Source organism: Arachis ipaensis, chromosome B10, assembly GCF_059453495.1.
Source record: "Arachis ipaensis isolate K30076 ecotype BB chromosome B10, ASM5945349v1, whole genome shotgun sequence".
Lineage (NCBI taxonomy): Eukaryota > Viridiplantae > Streptophyta > Magnoliopsida > Fabales > Fabaceae > Arachis > Arachis ipaensis.
Genome location: NC_142435.1, coordinates 30,136,645 through 30,158,176, shown reverse-complemented (window position 1 = coordinate 30,158,176; position 21,532 = coordinate 30,136,645). Strand labels below are relative to the sequence as shown.

The 21,532-nt window shown below is 34.2% G+C and overlaps 1 protein-coding gene across 1 annotated transcript; it reads right to left on the bottom strand.

Moving 5' to 3' along the window:
• Positions 1–10,419: 10,419 nt before the first annotated feature.
• On the bottom strand, positions 10,420–12,533 carry LOC148579556 (uncharacterized). The gene is made up of 4 exons (XM_088490610.1): positions 12,401–12,533; positions 11,485–11,696; positions 11,150–11,371; positions 10,420–10,953 (listed from the first exon to the last, which is right to left on the bottom strand). The coding sequence occupies exons 1-4, from the start codon at positions 12,531–12,533 to the stop codon at positions 10,420–10,422; spliced, it is 1,101 nt and encodes a 366-aa protein (XP_088346736.1).
• Positions 12,534–21,532: the final 8,999 nt, after the last annotated feature.

Sequence of the window (21,532 nt, the reverse complement as noted above, 5' to 3'; positions counted from 1 at the left end):
AACAGATCCCAAATTAATCTCTTCTAAGCAGGGACAGACCCAAGCATACAAATGAGGGGGCACTTGCCCCCATGATGTTTTTAATTTTTGTTTTAAAAGATATAGTTATATATAATATGCCCCCACTTCAAATTTTAAATGATCCCACTACAAATAAAATAAATTCAATTAGCTAAAGTTTTAAATTTATTTTTTTATTTTTTATCATTTTGACTATTATTTAACCTAATTAAATTTAATTATTGTACCGTCAATTCTTTATTCTCTTAAACCCTCTTCTTATTTTTATATTTTCAACCTTCTTTTTCTATTCCTTGTCTAATGGTCATCTTCTTTTCATCAAAAAGTAAATTTTAAATTCTCCAATTTTTTTATATAGCTCTCCAAGACTCTATGTATCTTTCAATTTCATTATTTTTCTTTTTGATATTTTCAATTGCAATTTTTAATTCAAACAATTATAGTTTAGGTATCAGTCTAATATTTTATTTTTTTCGTGACTTTATATATTTTATTTTATTCTCGATTTATTCATCCTTATTACTTATTTTTTATCTTTTGTTCTATTATATGTACCTATGTTGCATATAAAATTTTAAAATGAACAGATTAATTTACTAATTTAGAATATATTTTTTATTTTTAAAAATAATGATAGAAAATATTTTAATTATAATATATAATTAAACAGATACATAAAATATTTTATCTAACATTATATCAAAATTAAATTAAAAAATATATAACAAATTTAATTATTTTAAAAAATAAAAAAAATTATAAAAATTATGTTTTTATTATTTTATATAAACATACTTTTCATATAAAGATTTAATTTTTCTAGTATTTATATATAATTCTAATTTCAAATTATAAATACTAATGTATTATTAGGCGCTAATATGCCAGTTAATTCAGTCTTTTATTATTAAATGTGTATAAAAGATTAGTTAGGATAATAAGTTATTTATAATTTAATTAAAATATTTTAATTTTAAATTTTAGAAATAAAAAATATTTTTTATAAATTATATATAATAAATAGTATTTTAAGAATAAAAGTGTTCACTAACTCTTTTTAATTTTTATATCTCCATATAATTAATAATATTTAACAAAATTTATTTAATATATACATTTTTTTGCCCCCACTCCTAAAATTTTCTGGGTCTGTCACTGCTTCTAAGGGGTCCTACGACTCGAAACCTTTTGCATACTCATCATCTTTTACCGAATATTTTTCAAAACCTAAAGGTTCTAAATCATAAATGCAATCAAAAGACAAAACAACAGATTCACTGGGATCGAAACACACTTAATTACTTACTGAATTAACATTAATCTTGTTTTCAATACAATGTACTTCTGCTATATCAGCAGCAATTTGATTGACATCATTATTAAAATCATGGAAACAAAAGGAATTTAAACCATGACTAAATTCGATTGAAGGAATCGAATCTACACTATAAGAAGAATATGAAATTACATTCCTAAATGATTCGACTTTATCAGAAGAATCACCTTTATTTTCAACTGAAGAAAATTTTTTTAAATATTTATTTAAAGTTACCAGATAATTTGAGACGTCTTGTTCTTCTGCCATCGAAAAACATCATCGAACCACCACTTATGATGAACAATCCCACCCAGTCAGAGGAATACTGAGTTGTGGATAATGAAGCTTAACACTTAAATCCTCTGAAGTCAGATAGCACCCTTCACAATTGAAAGAATTAAGTACCCTGTCAATATTCAAAGGTTTCAATTTAGGACTATACACCCTGAAGTCAACGTGTAACTGTTCGACATACAGATTCAAATCAGCCTTGACTACTTCAGGTTTTCCATCATCTATCCAAAGAAAGACGCTTTGATGCACAGTGGACGGTACAACTGCAACTCCATGGATCCAATCACGTCCTAGTAAGGCGTTATAACTAGCCTTTGAAGACACCACAACAAAGACGGTGTTTCGATCAGAGGATCTAACCTTCACTTCCAAAGCAACTAAACCTTTAGCAGGGGTCGAAGCACCACTAAAGTCTGTTACTAAAATATTAGTGGGGATTAAATCATCAGGATGTTTTTCAACCTTCATCAACATCCTGTCTCGCAGGAGGCTAATAGCTGCTCCTCCATCAATCAGGACTTTGTTTATTTTGATCCCACTCATGGTTTCGGTAATGCGTAATGGGCGCAAATGAGATTTTTGCTTCTCGGAGGGCCTTTGAAAATAACCAGGTTCATCCTCATACCGAATGAACGAAAAGGCTTCCTCATCATCAACATCATAATCCTCCACTGGATTACCCTCATATTCTCCCAGATACTCAGTTGGGATAATCAAAATGGTACTGACCATTTCATCTTCTCCTTCTTCGAAGTACTCTTCATCTAAACCAGCAACCTTATCCTTATCACCATCAGAAGTAGTGACCACTGCTTTTTCCTTTATCCAACTTCACAAGGGAGGGAACTCCCTTTGGATACGTCTCTCCATCAGTCAGGAAGACTATTTGAGAGTGCACAGAAGGTGTTTCCCCTTGACTTTGTCAACTGGAGATACCTTGGATGGCTGTCATCCCTTTCTTCCTTTGCCCCTTTGACACCCTCTGGCGTGGCCACGGATGTAAGGATATCGACCTCGAGGAGGACCTCTATGTCCCCACTGTGGGTTACGCTTATAATATGCATCCCTGTTCTGAAACTCTTGACAGTTTCGAATCCACTGTACACCCAAGGCTTGAGAACGACTTATAGTTGCAACAATGTTTCTCTGAGAGCCATTAGAACTTTGTCCTTCCATTCGTCGAATGGGATGTTTTTGACGTGCTTGCTCTTCTCTATGAGCCAATTCCTTCCTTATCCTTTGTTTTTCGAAAGTTGTTGCAGATTCAGCATCGAAAATTGCGTTACATCGAGGACACAAAGATATGTCCCGATCTTTCAGTTTCTGCTACATTAAGAAATCCAACAACCCATCTCCTGCCCCAGGATAAACAGGTCGAACATCCGATTCGAAATTTTCCAAGGCCAGATCGAAGTCATAAGACATTCCCACCATATTCACACTGAACTATGGCTCAGCAAAACTGGCCTCACTGTCAAAGGGGTCAGAATCAACATTCATCTCATTTTTTCTATCATCAAATTTCAATCGCCCTTCCATGATAGCCTCTTGTATCAAGTCCCTGAAACAGACACAGTTATTAGTCAAATGACTAGTTATTTGATGAAACTTACAATAAGGTTTCCCTTTTAAATCTTTTACCGAAAGCAAAGTTCTACCTTCAGATAAAATTTACTATTGCAACACATAAAAAATCTGATCAGATTTCAAAATATCAAAACTATATCTCTTTCTACTTTTCTGTTTTAAATCATTCGACTTCTCACTATTAGGGATTTTCTTAAGTAAAGAACAAACATAAGGCGGACCTTTCCTAAGTTCGGCCAAATCAACTTTTGCCTCTAAATTGAACTCCTCATCGGAGGACTCCATTGCCACATAAGAGACTTTCTCTTTTTGAGGAAAAGGTTTACTCTTCAAACTCCTTTTATCATTCTTATATTTCTCTTTTTCTTTCCTTAGATTTTCAACCTGACAAACTCTCTCAGCCAAATAAGCCAAGTCAGGTATATGAACATTAAGCAACTTTCGTCGCATATAAAATTCTAATCCCAAAACCGCTATTTTTACCACTTCACTTTCAAGGAGAGACACATAGCATCTACTCCTAGCATTTTTGAAACGAGTCATATAATCATCAATGGTTTTACCATCTTTACGTTTCAAAGCCACTAGATCAGTAACTGCCATATTCATTTCTCCCTAGTAGAATTGGGCATGAAAAGCGGTTTCTAATTGAACCCATGTTGTTATCGAATTTGGTCTAAGATTCGAAAACTAAGTAAATGCATTTTTCATTAACGAAGAAGGAAAGAACTTTATTTTCAAATTTTCATAATTGGCTAGATTTCCAATCTCAACCAAATATCAAGCAACATGTTCAGTAGTCGATTCCACAACTTCTCCTACAAACTTTGTAATTATTTTGGAATTTTTTACTTCTCTCGGCACCTCAGCCATTTGAACATTATGAGGAAAAACTGACAGAAAGTGGGGTCGATTCATGAACCCTATATTGAATCCAACTCTATTAAGAACATCTTCTACAATTCTTGTAACCTGATAACGTTTACCGACTTGATTAGCACGTAATCGAGCTAGAACATCATCTGCATTTTGACCACGAGAAATTAATTGAGGGTTTTCTCTATTTCTAAAAGCGTCATTTTTATTTTGAAATAAAATTTCAAATCCCTCATTATTTCCTCTTGTGTCTTGCCTTTCTCCTTCATCATCATCAACAATTCGAGCAATTAGCTCGACTTGCCTTGCAAGACGATCAAACTTCATTTCATGATCAGCCATCATAGGATTAAGAATTGTAGTCATTTGTTGAGTCAATAAATTGACCAAATCATGATAACTTTCTTCTACATATTGTCGAAATTCTACTCTTGAATTAGAAGCATTCGATGTAGAACCCACATTAACATCTCGAGAATACTCGGTATGTGGTTGTGGAATTTGAACATTATGTATTCCACTTGCACCTCCAAATCGGATCGAAGGGCCAAAACCACTTACTGGTGGCGTATAACCTGGAGAAAGGCCACAAGGAGGCCAACCAGCAGTTACTTGGGGCTGTATTGATATTGAATTACCACGTGGGCGAATGTTACGCCCATTATTACCAGCCTGCACACTTGTAACCGCTACACTTTCACTTACAATAACACCTTCCAAACGTGAAGTATCGTCCGAAGGTTGTACAATTACTGGTGCACTATCAGTTGTGGACAAACCACCATTCACATTCGAAACTTCATCAGTCATGCGAATAATTCTTCCACTCCTTAATTGCATACGCTAAGCAACACCAAAATCATTTGACACACTTAAATTTAAAACTGTCCCACCAGGCGTGCCAATTTGTTTTATCGATTTTTAGCAAATCGAAGATGATTTGATTCTAATGTTCTGGGAGCGAAACCTACTCCTCTTTTGCGAGTACTGATGAGCGGATAATTTATACCCTTTTTGGCATTGTTTTTACATAGTTTTTAGTATGTTTTAGTTACTTTTTATTATATTTTTATTAGTTTTTAAGCAAAAATCACATTTCTGGACTTTACTATGAGTTTGTGTATTTTTCTGTAATTTCAGGTATTTTCTGGCTGAAATTGAGGGACCTGAACAAAAATCTGATTCAGAGGCTGAGAAAGGACTGCACATGTTGTTGGATTCTGACCCTCCTGCACTCGAAGTGGATTTCCTAAAGCTATAGAAACCCAATTGGCGGGCTCTCAATTGCGTTGAAAAGTAGACATCTTAAGCTTTTCAGAAATGTATAATAGTCCATACTTTACCCGAGATTTGATGGCCCAAACTGGCGTCTAAACGCCCACTAGAGACCCTTTTCTGGCGTAAAACGCCAGAATTGGCACCAGAACTGGAGTTAAAAGCCCAAACTGGCACCCAAGCTGACGTTTAACTCTAGAAATGGCCTATGCACATGTAAAGCTCAATGCTCAGCCCAAGCACACACCAAGTGGGCCCCCGAAGTGGATTTTTACACTACCTGCACTTAGTGACTTATTTTCTCATTTTCTGTAATCCCTAGTAACTAGTTTAGTATAAATAGCACTTTTTACTATTGTATTCGCATGGTTGGAATAACATTTGGAGGCTGGCCACACGGCCATGCCTAGACCTTCTTTTCTTATGTATTTTCTACGGTGGAGTTTCGACACCTCATAGATTAAGGTGTGGAGCTCTGTTGTTCTTCATGAATTAATGCAAGTACTATTGTTTCTCTTTCAATTCACGCCTACTTCTTCTCCAAGATATACTCTCGTACTTAATTCAGTTAAGTCAGAATGAAGGGGTGACCCATGAAAATCACCCATTATCTTCGTTACTCGCTTAGCCAAGATCCGTGTGCCTGACAACCACAAGCGGTCTACATGATGTTCAATGTAGTCATTGGACAACAGCCGAAGTATATTCTCTTGGGTCTCTAATCCACGGACCGAGTCCATGAGATTAGGATCTTCGTGGTATAGGCTAGAACTAATTAGCGGCATTCCTGAGATCTGAAAAGTCTAAACCTTGTCTGTGGTATTCCGAGTAGGATTTGGGAAGGGATGACTGTGACGAGCTTCAAACTTGCGAATGTTGGGCGCAGTGACAGTGTGCAAAAGGATAGAGAGATCCTATTCCGACGCTAGTGAGAACCGATAGATGATTAGTCGTGCGGTAGCTGTACCTGGTATTTTTCATCCGAGACGAGAAATCCGACAGTTGATTAGCCGTGCAGAGGCCGTACCTGGTATTTTTCATCCGAGAGGATCATACAGCTTGCCATGGAAGGGAGCACGCATGAGTGGAAGAAGAAAATAGGAAAGCAGAGGTTCAGAAGCAACAAAGCATCTCCAAACGCTTATCTGAAACTCCCACCAATGAATTACATAAGTATCTTTATTTTATTTTATGTTTTATTTATCTCTTAATTATCAAAACCTCATAACCATTTGAATCCGCCTGACTAAGATTTACAAGATAACCATAGCTTGCTTCAAGCCGACAATCTCCGTGGGATCGACCCTTACTCACGTAAGGTATTACTTGGACGACCCAGTGCACTTGCTGGTTAGTTGTGCAGAGTTGTGAAAAGTGTGATCACAATTTCGTGCACCAAGTACCAGTTTTCTAAAAGTGCATCAAAGACTCTCGAATTAGACAAGATTTAAAGAAAAGACTAAAATAATAAATAAAGACTTTGAAAATAAACTTGTCTGAATTATAAATGGTTTGCATTGAATTTAAATAGAGCAATAAAACGCTTTCGATTAGATCAAAGGACTTTGAATTCGAAAATAACAAAGCAAGAATGTAAATTTGAACAAATAAATTAAGTGTTGCTTGAAAGATAAATTTGCAAGAAAAGTAAAGTTTGCAGAAAATGTAAATGGAAAATAAAAACAAGTGAAAATTTTGTTTTATCGATTTTTAGCAAATCGAAGGTGCGATTCTAATGGTCTAGGAGCGAAACCTACTCATCTTTTGTCAGTACCAATTTTCTAAAAGTGTATCAAAGAACCTCGAATTAGACCAGATTTAAAGAAAAGACTGAAAAAACATAAACAAAGACTTTGAAAATAAACTTGACTGAATTTGAAATGGTTTGCATTGAATTTAAATAGAGCAATAAAATGCCTTCAATTAGATCAAAGGACTTTAAATTAAAAAATAACAATGCGAGAATGTAAATTTGAACAAATAAATTAAGTGTTGCTTGAAAGATAAATTTGCAAGAAAAGTAAAGTTTGCAGAAAATGTAAATGGAAAATAAAAATAAGTGGAACGAATCCTACAGAAATTTGACTCCAAGCAGACTCAGAAAGTCGCTAGGATGTGAGTGTGCGTGAGTAATTTCTGAAACAAAGTTCCCACCCTTGTATCTTCGAGCCTTCTTCTATTTATAGCCATTTCTTAATTGATTGAATTAAAATGTAACTTCCACGTGTGTGAAAACGTGAGTAACTGTTCCCGCTTTTTTGCTTGACCATGTAACGGCTGGAAAACAACCTTTAAATCTTAAGACCTTCGATCCACTTCTTCGAATAACTTCTCGACTTGCTAGGTTAATCGGACTTTTACTCGATATCCCTTAACACAAGACTTCTTCGATATCAACTTTCTTCCGAAATCCCACTCATTAAAGTTCGAATAACTCCCTTCTTCGAATTTAATTACTTTGACCAACACAATGACATGTGATTCAATTGCATAATTTTAGTATAATATAACCCAGATGAAAGTGAGGGTAACTTTTCTAATATAACCTTTTTATTTGAATCATGAGTTGTGATATACAAGTACTCATGATTTCCCTCATTCATTATTTCAATATGATATCCATTTCGGCGAATATCTTTAAAACTCAATAAGTTTCTTAGAGACTTAGTAGACAATAGTGCGTTATTTATTTTGAATCTTGTTCTCCATGAAACAAAATTATAGCTCTTCTGGAGCCTTCTATCACAATGCTTGAGCCAATAATAATATTAACATATTCTTATTTTGGCACAAGATGAGTAAAATATATTACTTTTGAGAATAGTATGCGAACTTGCACTATCCACAAGGCAAATATCTTCACTATATATCCTTGTCATTTTTTTCAAAGACAAATAATAATAATAATAAAATGAGTAGAAGTATATGCGCAGTAAAATTATTTTCTTGATTTATTTTCTAAAACATACTGTACATAGTATCATATACTAAAAAATTTATTATTATTTTAGAACTTGGCAGATTTAATAATTTTAAAATTCATAAACATAAATATTTTATTAAACATTATTTATATACATCACACTTGAAATTCAAATTCATAGGGAATAACACATAATTTTTTTATTTATTTATTTACCTGAGTACTTAACAAACCCACATATTAAACTTTTTCATCGTTGATCAAATGACCAATATTTCCTTTAGGATCCTCAAAAAAATCAGATACATCATAATGAGTGGTGTAATTTTTACCAGTATAATTTGAAACAAAATTCATCTTCTTTCTTTTGTCGTTCTTTTTCAAAGATGCTTGATAAAGATCGACTAGGTGCCTTGGGGTACAACAGATACGCGACCAATTGCCCTTTCCACCACAACGGAAATATTTATCCTCTGTTGATTTATTTTGCCCATTGTTTCTTTCTTTATCCCACTTCTGGTGAGATCCTTTCTTGTGAACATAATTTTTCTTCCTTCCATAATTTTTCTTGTTGCCAAAACATTGTCATTTACCTCTTTTGGGGTTATGATTTACTGCATTTATTTCAGAAAATGGGGCGGCGCCAACTGGACGCGCTTCATGATTTTTTAAAAGCAACTCATTGTTGCGTTCAGCAACAAGAAAGTAAGAAATTAACTTAGAATATTTTTTAAATCCTTTTTCTCGATACTGCTGCTGTTGGAGCACATTCGAGGTATGGAGGATCGAGAAAATTTTCTCTAACATGTCATTATCAGTTATCATTTCCTCACATAATTTCATTCATGAGCTAATTCGAAACATTGCTGAATTGTATTCATTTATGAATTTAAAATCCTGGAGACGTAAATACGTCTACTCATATCGAGTTTGAGGAAGTATTACTGTCTTTTAATGATTATACTATTCTTCAAGGTTTTTCCACAGATCTGCAGGATCTTTTAATGTGAGATATTTATTTTTCAATCCTTCGTCAAGATGACGACGAAGGAAGATTATGGCTTTGGCTTTATCCTTCTGCGATGCATTATTTTCAGTCTTAATGGTATCTCCAAGATCCATTGAATCAAGATGGATTTCAGCATCTAGTATCCATGATAAGTAGTTGTTTCCAGATATATCAAGAACATTAAATTCAAGATGAGAGAGTTTTGATATAATGAAAATTTATTACCTGAGTCTTCCTAAAATTTGATCAGAGTCTCGTACTGACAACATGTTGTAAAATAAATAAATAAATAAGAAAAATGTAATAAATATAAAATAAAGAAGTATAATTAAATAACTCTAATAGTAATATTCACCACAATTACTATCTCAATATAATAGAGATGATTAATATATTTACTAATATTATATGGGGCACTCTAGTGTACATATTGAAGTGGTATAGAGAGAGTATAAATTCTTTTTATAGTTATTTTTTATTATTTTATTATTATTCAAAACTAGTGTATGAACCCTGTTCAGCACGGAAAAATTTATAAAAGTAAACAAAAAATTATATGTTTGGATACTTTAAAAAAAACACAAAATAATTATTATGTTAAAAATTTATAAAATTATTATCAAAATCAAAGTTTAACTTAAAAATAGTGAATAATAATCATTTTACATTTTTTAAGTAAAATAATTATACATTGATACAGAATTTAAAATAAAATTAAAATATTTATATTAGAATCCTATTTTTTTAAAGACTTTTCTATAAACAACATTGATGGTTGAATTTGCAGACATTCCTACGTGATTTATAAGTAAAACTTTTAAATCTCTCTTACTCTTAACTCTTGAGAGTGCCACATATAGTTGGCTATGTGTAAAAACTGGTTTGGACAAGTACAATCTAACATGAGATAAAGTTTGTCCATGAGACTTATTAATTGTCATGGCAAACGATACTATTATGGGAAACTGTCTTCGTTGGAATCTAACTGGGACGGTTTTATTTGTTGGTACCATATTCATTCTTGGAGTCAAAGCAATATGACCAACATTGTTATCTGTTAAGACTTCACATTCTATGACATGATTTCCAAGCTTCCTAACTTGTAGCCTTATACCATTACAAAGACCATCTGGATTGGCCAATATTTTTCAGTAACATCACTGGATCACCAACCTTGAGTATTAATTTATGTGGAGGCAAACTAGAGCAATTTATGCTATTCAGTAATTCAGGACCATAGAGATCTAGTTGACTCTCCATATTCCCTTCATCCATAAAAATCGAATCCGAACTAAGATATAATTTTTTCCCTCCAGGAATGATAGCCATCAGATGGTTGTTGACCTCTTCAACGATGTCCAGTGTGGGAGCCAGTATAGGTCTTGCTTTGAAAAAATCCTTTGTGGACATGTTATCAAAAATATTTGGATAAGAAAAATGAACCAACTCATCAAATGCCTGGTCCGAAGAAGGAATAACAATATCTCCTGGAAGACATATCTCAGATTCACCATCCATATTGTCACATATTAGACCATCACAAACTTTCAATAACCACTCACCAAATTGCTCTGTCTCATCTTTATCTGAAGCAGTCGTCCCTACAGAAAGTCTCATGTTTTTTGTTAGTTTGAGCACTTGACAAAACTTCTAAAGGTAAGATGAATTCATGGTTGAATGAACAATATCTTGTCTCGATCCTCGTGAAATGACAGGAAGAATGTCTAAAGTCTCCACCTAGTACAACCACTTTTCTTCCAAAGGGCAAATCTTTGTTATATGTTGGAGAAAAGCTCATGATATCACCTAAACATTTATCAAGCACTTCATAGCAGTACCTACTAACCATTGGAGCCCCATCCCAAATTATAAGTTTGGCTTTCAACAGCAGCATTGCTTGAGGGGAACCAGGTTTGATGTTACATACAGAATCCTCAGTTATATTCAGCAGTATTTTGAACCTTGAGTGTGTCGTTCTTCCATTGGGAAGAAGTAAAGATGCAATACCACTTGAAGCAATGTTTAACACAATATCACCCCTTGAGCGAATCTCAGCAGACATAAGGTTCTAGAGAAATGTTTTTCCAGTACCCCCATAACCATACACAAAGAAAAAAACCCTTCATCACAATACACAGCTGTAACAATTTTATCGAATGCATATTTCTGCTCAGGTGTTACAATGGCTAACATGTTTGAGGCATTTTTCTTTAAATCATCCCTGTTAAAGTGTAGCTCTTCCCTGATAACCCTTTCGGTTAACAAAGAACTATCAAATTCAATTGCTAAAGGCATAGGAAGATAGTCTTTCAAGGTTTTACCATAGGAATGTAAGATCTTGTCTATATTCGTTAAGCACAACTGATTAATCTCATCATCTGATATGTTTAGCTCTGCATATTATACGATACTGTAAAAAATTAATCAAACTAAAAATGATCAATAATGAAGAACTTTTATAATTGCAATTATAAAAACTCACCCCTTATGTTCATCACAATTCTCTGTCGATACAAAATATCATCTGAGAGTTCATGCCAACATCTATCCCAGACATGTTCTGGTCTTGAGATATTGTTGGATGTTAATAGAATGACAAATAACCTTCTAACATATGATCCTGAGGCCCACGAGCTTGCTTCCTTAATTGCATCTATGAATTCTCTGTCATCTTGCAAGAGTCCAAAGACGAAGCATGCATCTCTATACGTAGCATAAATTGTTCCTCCTACTGTTCTTATACCTCAAAAATTCATATATCCTCTTTGAGTACTCAAGAGAAGTCGTTGGTAATATTCTTCGGTATTTGCTGCAAAAAACTTGATTAAAATCCCACTTTTAAATTGCTAAATGGATTAGGCTACATGATTTCAATTATTATGTAGCTACACATCCGAATAAGATTAATTTTTCTAAAAAATATAGAACAATTCTAAAATTGTGTAATTTGAAGATTATAACTGCTGAAAGTTATTTGAACATTTGTTTTCTAGTGTAGATAAATCGAATAAAATGGGCGTGGGGTACATGCTGTTAAGATTTTAAATTTAAATCATCAAATAAATAAGATCAAAATTGAATATAAACTCGTCATTACCTGCAGGTACATGAGTCAACCTTCCAATTGCGAAGCCTTGCTTTCGAGGAAACCACTTTGAAGCATTGTCCTTCCAAACAAACTTGGTTGGAAACTCAGCATAAGTCAGACTTCGAGCATAGGGATATGACATGTTCGCCGTCATCCATCCCAAAAACATGGACTTGAGATATTGTTCTTTCAACGATATCATTCACATTAGAAGTTTCACCATAAACCACAGGTTGCTCATCTTCCAAATGGAATGGAAGTCTAATCACAAATGATTTTTTCTCTTGGATTTCGTATCCAAATAAACCAGACTGCCTCACATGCCGAAATGTACCTACAATCGTAGTAATTCCTAATTTTGTCAACAACTTGTGTGGCTTCTGACGGATCACTAGTGTTGTATAGGGTAGTTGTTGTGTGGTCATTGCCTTTATGTACATACTTAAACAGATACTTAATAGAACTTTTTTGGCATGTGTATTTCACATTTATGTGACACCCGAAGTTGAGCAACAATTCTGGATTATAAGCAATAATGAACTTATTGTTTAGTATACATTCCTTTTTCTTCACTGTTCGACCGTTATCAGTACGCCTATATTTGGGAAACCCGGCTTCATCAATGAGTGCTCGCTGTCTAAACTCTTTGGGAGAAAACTTTGAACAGGATCCATTCTTCATGCAAGGTAAATTCTTGTTATACGGACCACATGGACCATGTACCATGTAATTTTGAACAGCTCCATGTAGATTTGGCCTTTCATTTTCATCAGGAATCTTAGCTGTTATATGTTTGTCTATGTCATCTGGTGTTTGTGGCTTGAACTCGATACTCATGAATTAAAGGATATGTGCATGCGGAAGCCCTCTCTTTTGAAACTCTATAGTGCAAACATCTGAAAATTGAAAAAGACAAATGAGTATAAACATATTAAGTGCTGAGTAAGGGCATCGAAAAAATGCACCCGTCATTCTCAATATGAATGACCAACATGTCAATAAGTTTGCCATCCTTCACATATTTCCTCTCACCCTCTACACCGGTCATAACTCTAGCAACGTCTAAAATAAATATCAAACAGAAGATTGTGCATAAATCACCCGTCTTAGTGATATTTTGTCATAAAAACAAAAGAAAAATTAACTTATGTACTTGCCATAAACCATACACTTACCAACCAGAAAAGGATGTTGAGGAGAGTATCCCATAATTTTCCTAAAAGGGACCAACTTAATACCATATAACGGTATTGCATCACAGAAAGAGGATAAGACAGTAGTTCTTTTTTGAAAAAATAATCAAAAATGATGTGATGTTGTGCGGTACAATCCACAGTTGTTGCTAACTCTAAAGTATGTAAAAACATACACAGCTCCCTCCGATATCAATGATTCGAATACAGATATCAGATCCTTATCTATAGAAGTATGCATAGTTGTTCCCTATTTTTTTCACAAAACAAAATATTTTATTATTCACTTTCTACACACAATACCAATAAGGTCCAACTAAATAAATAAATAAAATTTATATAAAAGATTTCTTTCAACAAAAATAACTGAATAAATTAAAAATATGATTTAATTCTAAAATATTAAGTATTAAGTATTAACTAACAGATTTATATTCACCCAAAAGGAAGAATATACATATAATGGATTCAAATATTTAATACTTTAATGTATACTATCATTATATTTTACACAAAAATTTAATTATATATTAACACAATAATTAAAATATTTAATTTAAAACGACTAATTTTATTTTTTAGTGACTTTCACTTGAGTATAAAATTTTTGTACTTGACTTTTTTTTTCACCAAACTCATATGAAAAACAAGTTGAGAAAACTTTTGATTTATTTTTTTAATCATAGGTATTAAAAAGAAAAAATTTGTGATGACAATCATGCATGAGAATTAAGTGTTATGTAAAAGAGGGTTAAGATTAACAACAATCATGCATATGCGTTAGTCATGCTCTTATTATTTTTCTCTCTTTTTTTTCCTCCATATACATCTTTGTTTAATGTGATTGATTTAGTCTAGAATTTTGAATGTTAAATCAGTGGAGGTTATACTGCTTATTTCCCAACTGTCAACACTATCTAGAGATACTTGGCATAAACTTTTCTAATACAAACCTCTCTTGTTAGTTGTCACCTGTAACACCCTAACTACCAAAGCTCACGTTTCCGGCTGCGCAACTCTGATAGCTCGGACATTACGACGACACTTATACTATTTAATACTAAAATATGAGCCTGTTTAAAACTTTAAACCGCAATACCGCTCCCAAAAATACTTTCGTTCGATAGCGTACATCCATAAATACCATACGACTTACAAAAACTCATAAAGAGTACATCCATATATATATATATATATATATATATATATATATAAGTAATATTACAAACATAATCCAATACAATTCCTATCCCTCTTACAGATTATATCAAGATAAAGGCGAGGGTACAATAGACCATAACTAAAATAATACAGAGCATCACAACAGCAATTAAATAAGCTCTTCGTAACTTCTGCGCCCATATCCTGAAAGGGGAAAAATGTAGGGGGGGTGAGAACATCATCCTCGAAAGGGTTCTCAGTAGAGGTTTTTTTTTTTGGGAATTACTGTAATAGGATACGTGAAGATAAATCGTACTAGTGATTAATAACCGTCTTATGCCTCCTTTTCAAAATCAACGGTTTACAGTAAAAGTAAAGACTAAAAATCTTTTCTGAAGGAAGAACCGTTCAATTCTCAAAAACTCAAAAACCTTTCAAAACAGTTTATCTATGCTGAACCAAAATAGCCTTTCATATTTTATTCCAAACCAGAAACACAAAACCAAAATCAACCTCGGCTCATCTCATTCCAACCACGGCCCTAGGCCCAAACAATCCAACCATCAACCAATCACACAGTCCAACAAAGTCCCAGTAGCAAACACAAATAGGAAGATGCAAGCACAAACAAACAGTTATTGCAAGTAGAACAATTAGCAATTAATGACATAGGCAAACCAAGTATATTATGCACACCCAAGCAATGTCACATAGATGCATATGATGCATGCCTGTCCCTAGTGACTGATGATATCATCTGTCGGTTATAAAGCCAACCCGACAAGTCCTGGTAGCTAACCATTGGACTGTCCCTCTGTCGCGCATCCCCAACTCGAGTTATACTCATCATAAACTTGATCATAATCATGATCCATATCCATCACCCTCACTGGTGAATATTTACAGGGGCGAGCTCATCCGGGCTTTCACAGTGCCCGGCCACACTTACGACATAGGGTCAACAGAGTATCAAGTCTCAACCTGGAGCACGTGGTGGCTAGCCACTGCTACTACCCAGGGAAACTCGTATCTCAGATAGTGGAAGTGCAACATTCACATTTATCAATGATTCAGCATAAACATGCATTCAATCTCATCCATGGATCAACATCCATCTCAACCATCCGGCTCACGGTTCATTCCAGAACCAGCCAATATTCATATCATACACAGCCATTCTGGCTCACGGTTCAATCCAGAACCAATCAATATGTATAATCATACACAGCCATTCCGGCTCTCAACAAAATAGCACTTCCACATTCAAAATCATCAAATTCATGAAATCGGCATTTAAGCCATAAATCATTTTCTCAATTCATTTCACTTTGAAATCGAGTTTCAACTCTTTTCAGCCTTGGCTTTAAAGATCTCATTTCTTAAATCATCCCAGGCTCATAAGCCACTTTTACTCAAGGTAAATTCCCCTTTTAAAACCATGCCACTCTCGGCATCCTCTTTTCAAAACTTCCATAACCATGGAAAGTTAAAGATTTCTTTTGAAACATTCAAAATCACCCATCCAACAATGGGATTTTTGTAACAAAATTTTCTCGGCAGAGTCCCAAGTCCTTAGGGGAGGATAGCATAACTCATTTCGCCAAATTCATTTAAAATCATTAAAACCTTGGCTTTCCGATTTGAGTAATAAAATAGGGTCTAAGCCAAACCGAGTCACGTAATCATTTACTTCTTTCAAAGCCGTTTCCTTTACTTAGGCAAAACCAGATTTAACCCCCATGATAAATTCTACAACGTTTCAACTGTTCAAAATTGTTTTAGTCTTGCAAAAATTCAAAATTCAAAGAGTACTTAAAACCTTTCTCAAAACATTTCAAAATGAAACTTGTCAATAGACATTCAGGTTCTTCCATAGTCATTGAAACTTCTTCAATTGAAACCCCCAAGTCAAATTCAAAGGTATAAACCCTTTTCACATTCAAATAGCTTTAAAACACAAGTTTCATCTAAATAACTTTCTTCTGAAAGAGATACAATGCCTTTCTTAAGAAGCAAGACTAAATCACAATTTTCTCTTTAATAATTCATTTCAAAAGCATGAATCATTCTTTTCTTGATAATTCAAGTAAAATAGTAGAAGTCTTTAACTCATCATTTTTCCAGACAACATTCAATAAAGACTCAGATTTTATATAAATTTCGGCAGCATCTCCCCTAAAATTTGGACTTTGCCACCTGGTTCGGGTCCCAACTAAACCGTTCCACAATCCTTTTCAACAGTCCAGAATCCAAAATCAATTCAAAATCAAGCTAAATCCAACAGTCGCCTCATTGACATATCTCAAGAAAACTGTTTCAAAATCACACCAATATCAACTGAATTAACTCATTTCCAAAGCTTTAAAGAAACGGTTCAGCAACATTCATTTATCAAACCAGATCATTTAAAGCAAGCCAGGCTGAATTCAAGGGTGGATTCTATTTTTCACATTCTCAATAAAAATTAACTCAAATCAATTCTCAACGGGTTAAACTCAATCTCAAAGCTTTAAAAGAATCAACTTGAAAAGCATTTCTTTTCACAAAACCACACAACAATTCAACCAACAGACGTTCATAACCAACCAAGGCAAATCAAGCCATACATAAGGCCGATACAATCACCAAATACACATTCACTCACATCAGTATCCATATGTAATAATTCCAATATATAAAATATAGTTTTTGGAAAGCGCCCCTACCTCAAAACGTAATTCCATAACCCAAACGCCTCTCAGAGTCCTTTCCGCCTCAACCCGAACTGACGGCAGCCAAAACCTCAGCTCCCAGCCACTTTCGCAATAACCAAAGCAACACTAATGCAACATATAAAAATCAGGACTCGATCCCACGTTACCAAAACTCATATTCATTAACCAAACACAATCGAATACTAACGCGAGGCTTTTCGAAACATAATTTACTTACTGAGTTAGCGAAACGAAGCAGCCGCAGCTCCATATCAACCCGGCAGCGACTCCGTCAGCCACCTCAAGCGGCAGCGGCGATGAAAGACTCTGACAACTGCGACTGCACAACAACGTCATGGCGATAAAACCCAGGAATAGAAAGGAATGAAGACCAATTGCAAGGACCCTTACCGGCAGTGGTTTTTCGGCGACTAAGCTGCGTTCTCCGGCGACAGAGATGGCGGAGCAGCTCGAAACGGCCAGCAGCAGTGGCGGCGCTAACCCAGCACCAACATCCACCACCGTTTTCCGGCAACCAGAGGCACTGCAGGGTTTCATGGCGACAGATCTAGCAGGAAAGGGACCCTCGGCGCGGTGAAACGGCGACGGTCAGTGGCGCGTCGGCGGCGACTGGACGCAGCTCCTCCAGCTCGCGTCTCCTTCTCTCCCAGCGTCGCCCAGTCTCGGCCTTCCTCCTCCTTCGAGTTCGACGGAAAGGGACCCACGGCGGCGCTGTGCTTCCTCCACGATTGCGGGCCCGACGGTGGCGCAGCAGTGAGGACGACGGAGCTGGCGGCGAGTCCCTCTCTGCGCGACGCTGACAGAGCGGCTTCTCCCTTCCTTCGACTCGGACCTGACGGCGGACCCCAAGGCGGCGCGACGGCTGGGCGGTGATCACAGCGCAGCCCTTCCCTCTATGCCCTATCTCCCTTCTCAAGCTCCCTCTCCTTCTCTGCCTCAGTTTCTTTCTTTCATGGGAATGGGAAGCCGTGTGTGTTGCATTCTGTTGGGGAAAGGGAGAAAGATCTGCTGCTGCTGTTGAATGTGTTGGTTTGAGGAAGAATGGGTGTTGCTCCGTGGGTGAAAGGGAAGACAGGTGGGGTTTCGGCTGCTGGGATGGAGGCCTCAGGGTTTCATTCATTTTTGAAAACTAGGGTTAAGGGCATTTTTGTAATTTCATGTAAGAGTAGGGATAATATAGTAATTAAAATCCAAATTAAATTCAACACTATTTGTACATAGAAAATACTATTTGCTCATCAATTTTACAAATTATTTTCAATAAAATGCCCAAATCCAATAACTAGAAATAATATAATTAAATCATTTATTTTCCAAAGCAGCAGTATTAATATTTAAAATATTAATTATTTAATCCAAACCATATAGAAATCTTTATTATTTCACAACTACCAATTTTATAATTTGAATATAGAAAATAATCCAATAATTGTGAAATTGGATAATAATCATAACTTATCTCAAATCCCATAAGTCAAAACTTGCCTTAATTATCTTTAATAAAGTGATTTCCGAAATTAAGGCTATAAATAACCGTATGATTTGAGACTTGATCATAATAAAACTTTTTAAAGATTTTGGGTCTTACATCACCCATACGGGAGGAGAAAATTTAAGTCTTCAAGATGAGAATAATAAACAAAGAAGTAAGGAATAATCTGATTCTCAATTTTGTTGTGATGTGCTTATTATTTCTTATCAAAGATATACATTATGCTTTTTTAGGATGTGAAAGCAAGAGTGACTCAAATTTTGTTGTTTTTAGTCGGCATAAACTCTTATATCCAATCTGCATTATTTAGTGATTATGTATCTTGGCATTAGTGCATGTCTTTGCAAGCTAAAATTTATAATTTTATATAACTGTCTATGAAAATCTTGCTAAAAGTCTCCCAATTCCTCTCTTTATTGGCCGAATACAACATGAGCTACATATTAAATCTGTTTTTGATTGTAGAATCTTTTTTTATGATGAAAAGTTTATGTTTTCTTGCAGGAAAGTACAGAATTGGGTTATATTCTTATTCTATTTTTGAATGAATAGTCCCAAGAAAAGCAGAAACTGCTGAGGTTGAAATTATGACAATTATGAGGTGAGAATCATACAAATATGTGACTAAGTGTATGAAAACAGAGAAACAATTGTGTGCATGAATAAAATTAGAAGTACCTGCTCATCCATCAACACCATTTCAATAGAGCTAATGGATTTGGGGTCTTTGAATCTCGGTAAAGACCAAAGTCTGATTATTCTAACATGAATCTTCCAACATTTATTTGGCGGTGCAATCATCTCCAACAAATCATATCGCCTAATAATTTTTTATTTAGTGAAAAAATAAGAGAAAACGTAAATTCTAGCAAGTACGTATGGTAAGATTGTAGGATCACACCTCTTAGGTTTTTATAGCAACTAAGAAGAGGTATATTTTCGAGTAAACCATTTTAAAATCGGAGTGCATCCAAAATCACATATCCTCCATAATCCAAAAGAAGAAAAAATATGTCTTGATGATTTAAAAAACGAAAAAAGATTTGAATTGAAAATAAAACACTTATTCTACATCATAAATACTGTCAAATCAAAATGTACTGAGTGAAAAAGGGGTATGAAAATAAGATCTGAATCCATGCCTTCCTTGCAGCAGCTCACCTCCATCAGTTACAGATAGGGAGCATCCCGGTGCGACGGCGATCTAAACGACAACAATATCAGTGAAAGTCTCTTGCCGGTCCACTATCTAACCTCTCTGGTCACATTAGCATCTCTGATCGTCGTCGACCTCCTCGCCGACACAACCCCATCATCATCCCGTCGCTGTATGAGCAACCAGTCTTCTCATCTTTGCCGTTCTGAAGTTGTTAGTGCCAAGACGCCATTCTCCATTGCTGGCGTATATGCTTGCTTACTGAGAGAGAGAAGACCCAAAAAGACTAAAAGAGGACTTTGGGTGCGGGTTGAAATAAATTGTATGAGATCCGAATAGGTTTTTTATCTGCCCAGATTGGAATCGGGATTAGTCTCCATAAGCCCATGTTTTGTTAAGATGCAATGGAGGCAAGCAAGCCAACATGGTGTGGGCCCTACTTTTTCATTCCCTTTTTATTACAATTCACAAGTTCTATTCTTTGTTTGATTGTTGTATAAATCATGAATCTACATTGGGCCGCCTAGGAAATTAATTTATTTTGCTTACATTTTAGAACGAGTTTAATTAATAATTTGTTATATAAAATTATTTTATATTTTTAATAAATCAAATCTAATGATATTAGTTAATAATACATAGAATAATTCCGTTTAGAATGAAGAAAGTTTTGCCTTATATTACTTTTGCTTACGGAAATATAAAACTTAAAACTTAACAATCCACGGAATATAAAAGGCTAAGGAAATAAGGTGATTTATAAATTATCTTTAATTTATATATAATATAATTAAATCTAATGAATTCAATTAGAATAAACAACAAATTATTTATTTTATTTAAGACTTTATAAATGAATAAACCAATTAACTAATATAATGAATTACAATTAATGTAATGAAATTAATCAAGTATTATATACTATAATAAATTACATTGATATTTAAATATCTAATCAAATCAATTAGTTGATATAATTAAGTCATATCAAAACACTTAAAAATGCACCATACTTAATTAAATACTATCTATACTATATAAATCACATTTAAATCCATTTTTCTGTGCGTATATAATTTAAAGTAATTTACAATTTATTTTATTGAATATTATAATATAAAATAATTTATAAATTAACATTAATTCATATATAATATATAATTAAATTTAATAAATTTAATTAGAATAAACAATAAATTATTTATTTTATTTTAGACTTCATAAATAAAAAAACTAATTTACTAATATAACGAATTACAATTAATGTAGTATAATTAATTAAGTAATATAAATTATATTAAATTATATTGATATTTAAATATTTAATTAAATCAAGTAGTTGAAATCATTAAGTCATTGCAATAAATTGTATTGAATGAGTTAAAATAATTAAATCGGGAAACACTCTCCGGAACATGCCACGTC

Excerpts from the sequence above, each read along its gene's own strand:
- LOC148579556 (XM_088490610.1), bottom strand. The coding sequence starts at position 12,533 with ATGTCATATCCCTATGCTCGAAGTCTGACTTATGCTGAGTTTCCAACC. Across the intron at positions 11,697-12,400 it reads GTTGACTCATGTACCTGCAG|AGCTAAACATATCAGATGAT; the intron begins GTAATGACGAGT and ends TATAATATGCAG. Across the intron at positions 11,372-11,484 it reads CCTCAAACATGTTAGCCATT|AACCTTATGTCTGCTGAGAT; the intron begins GTAACACCTGAG and ends ACATTTCTCTAG.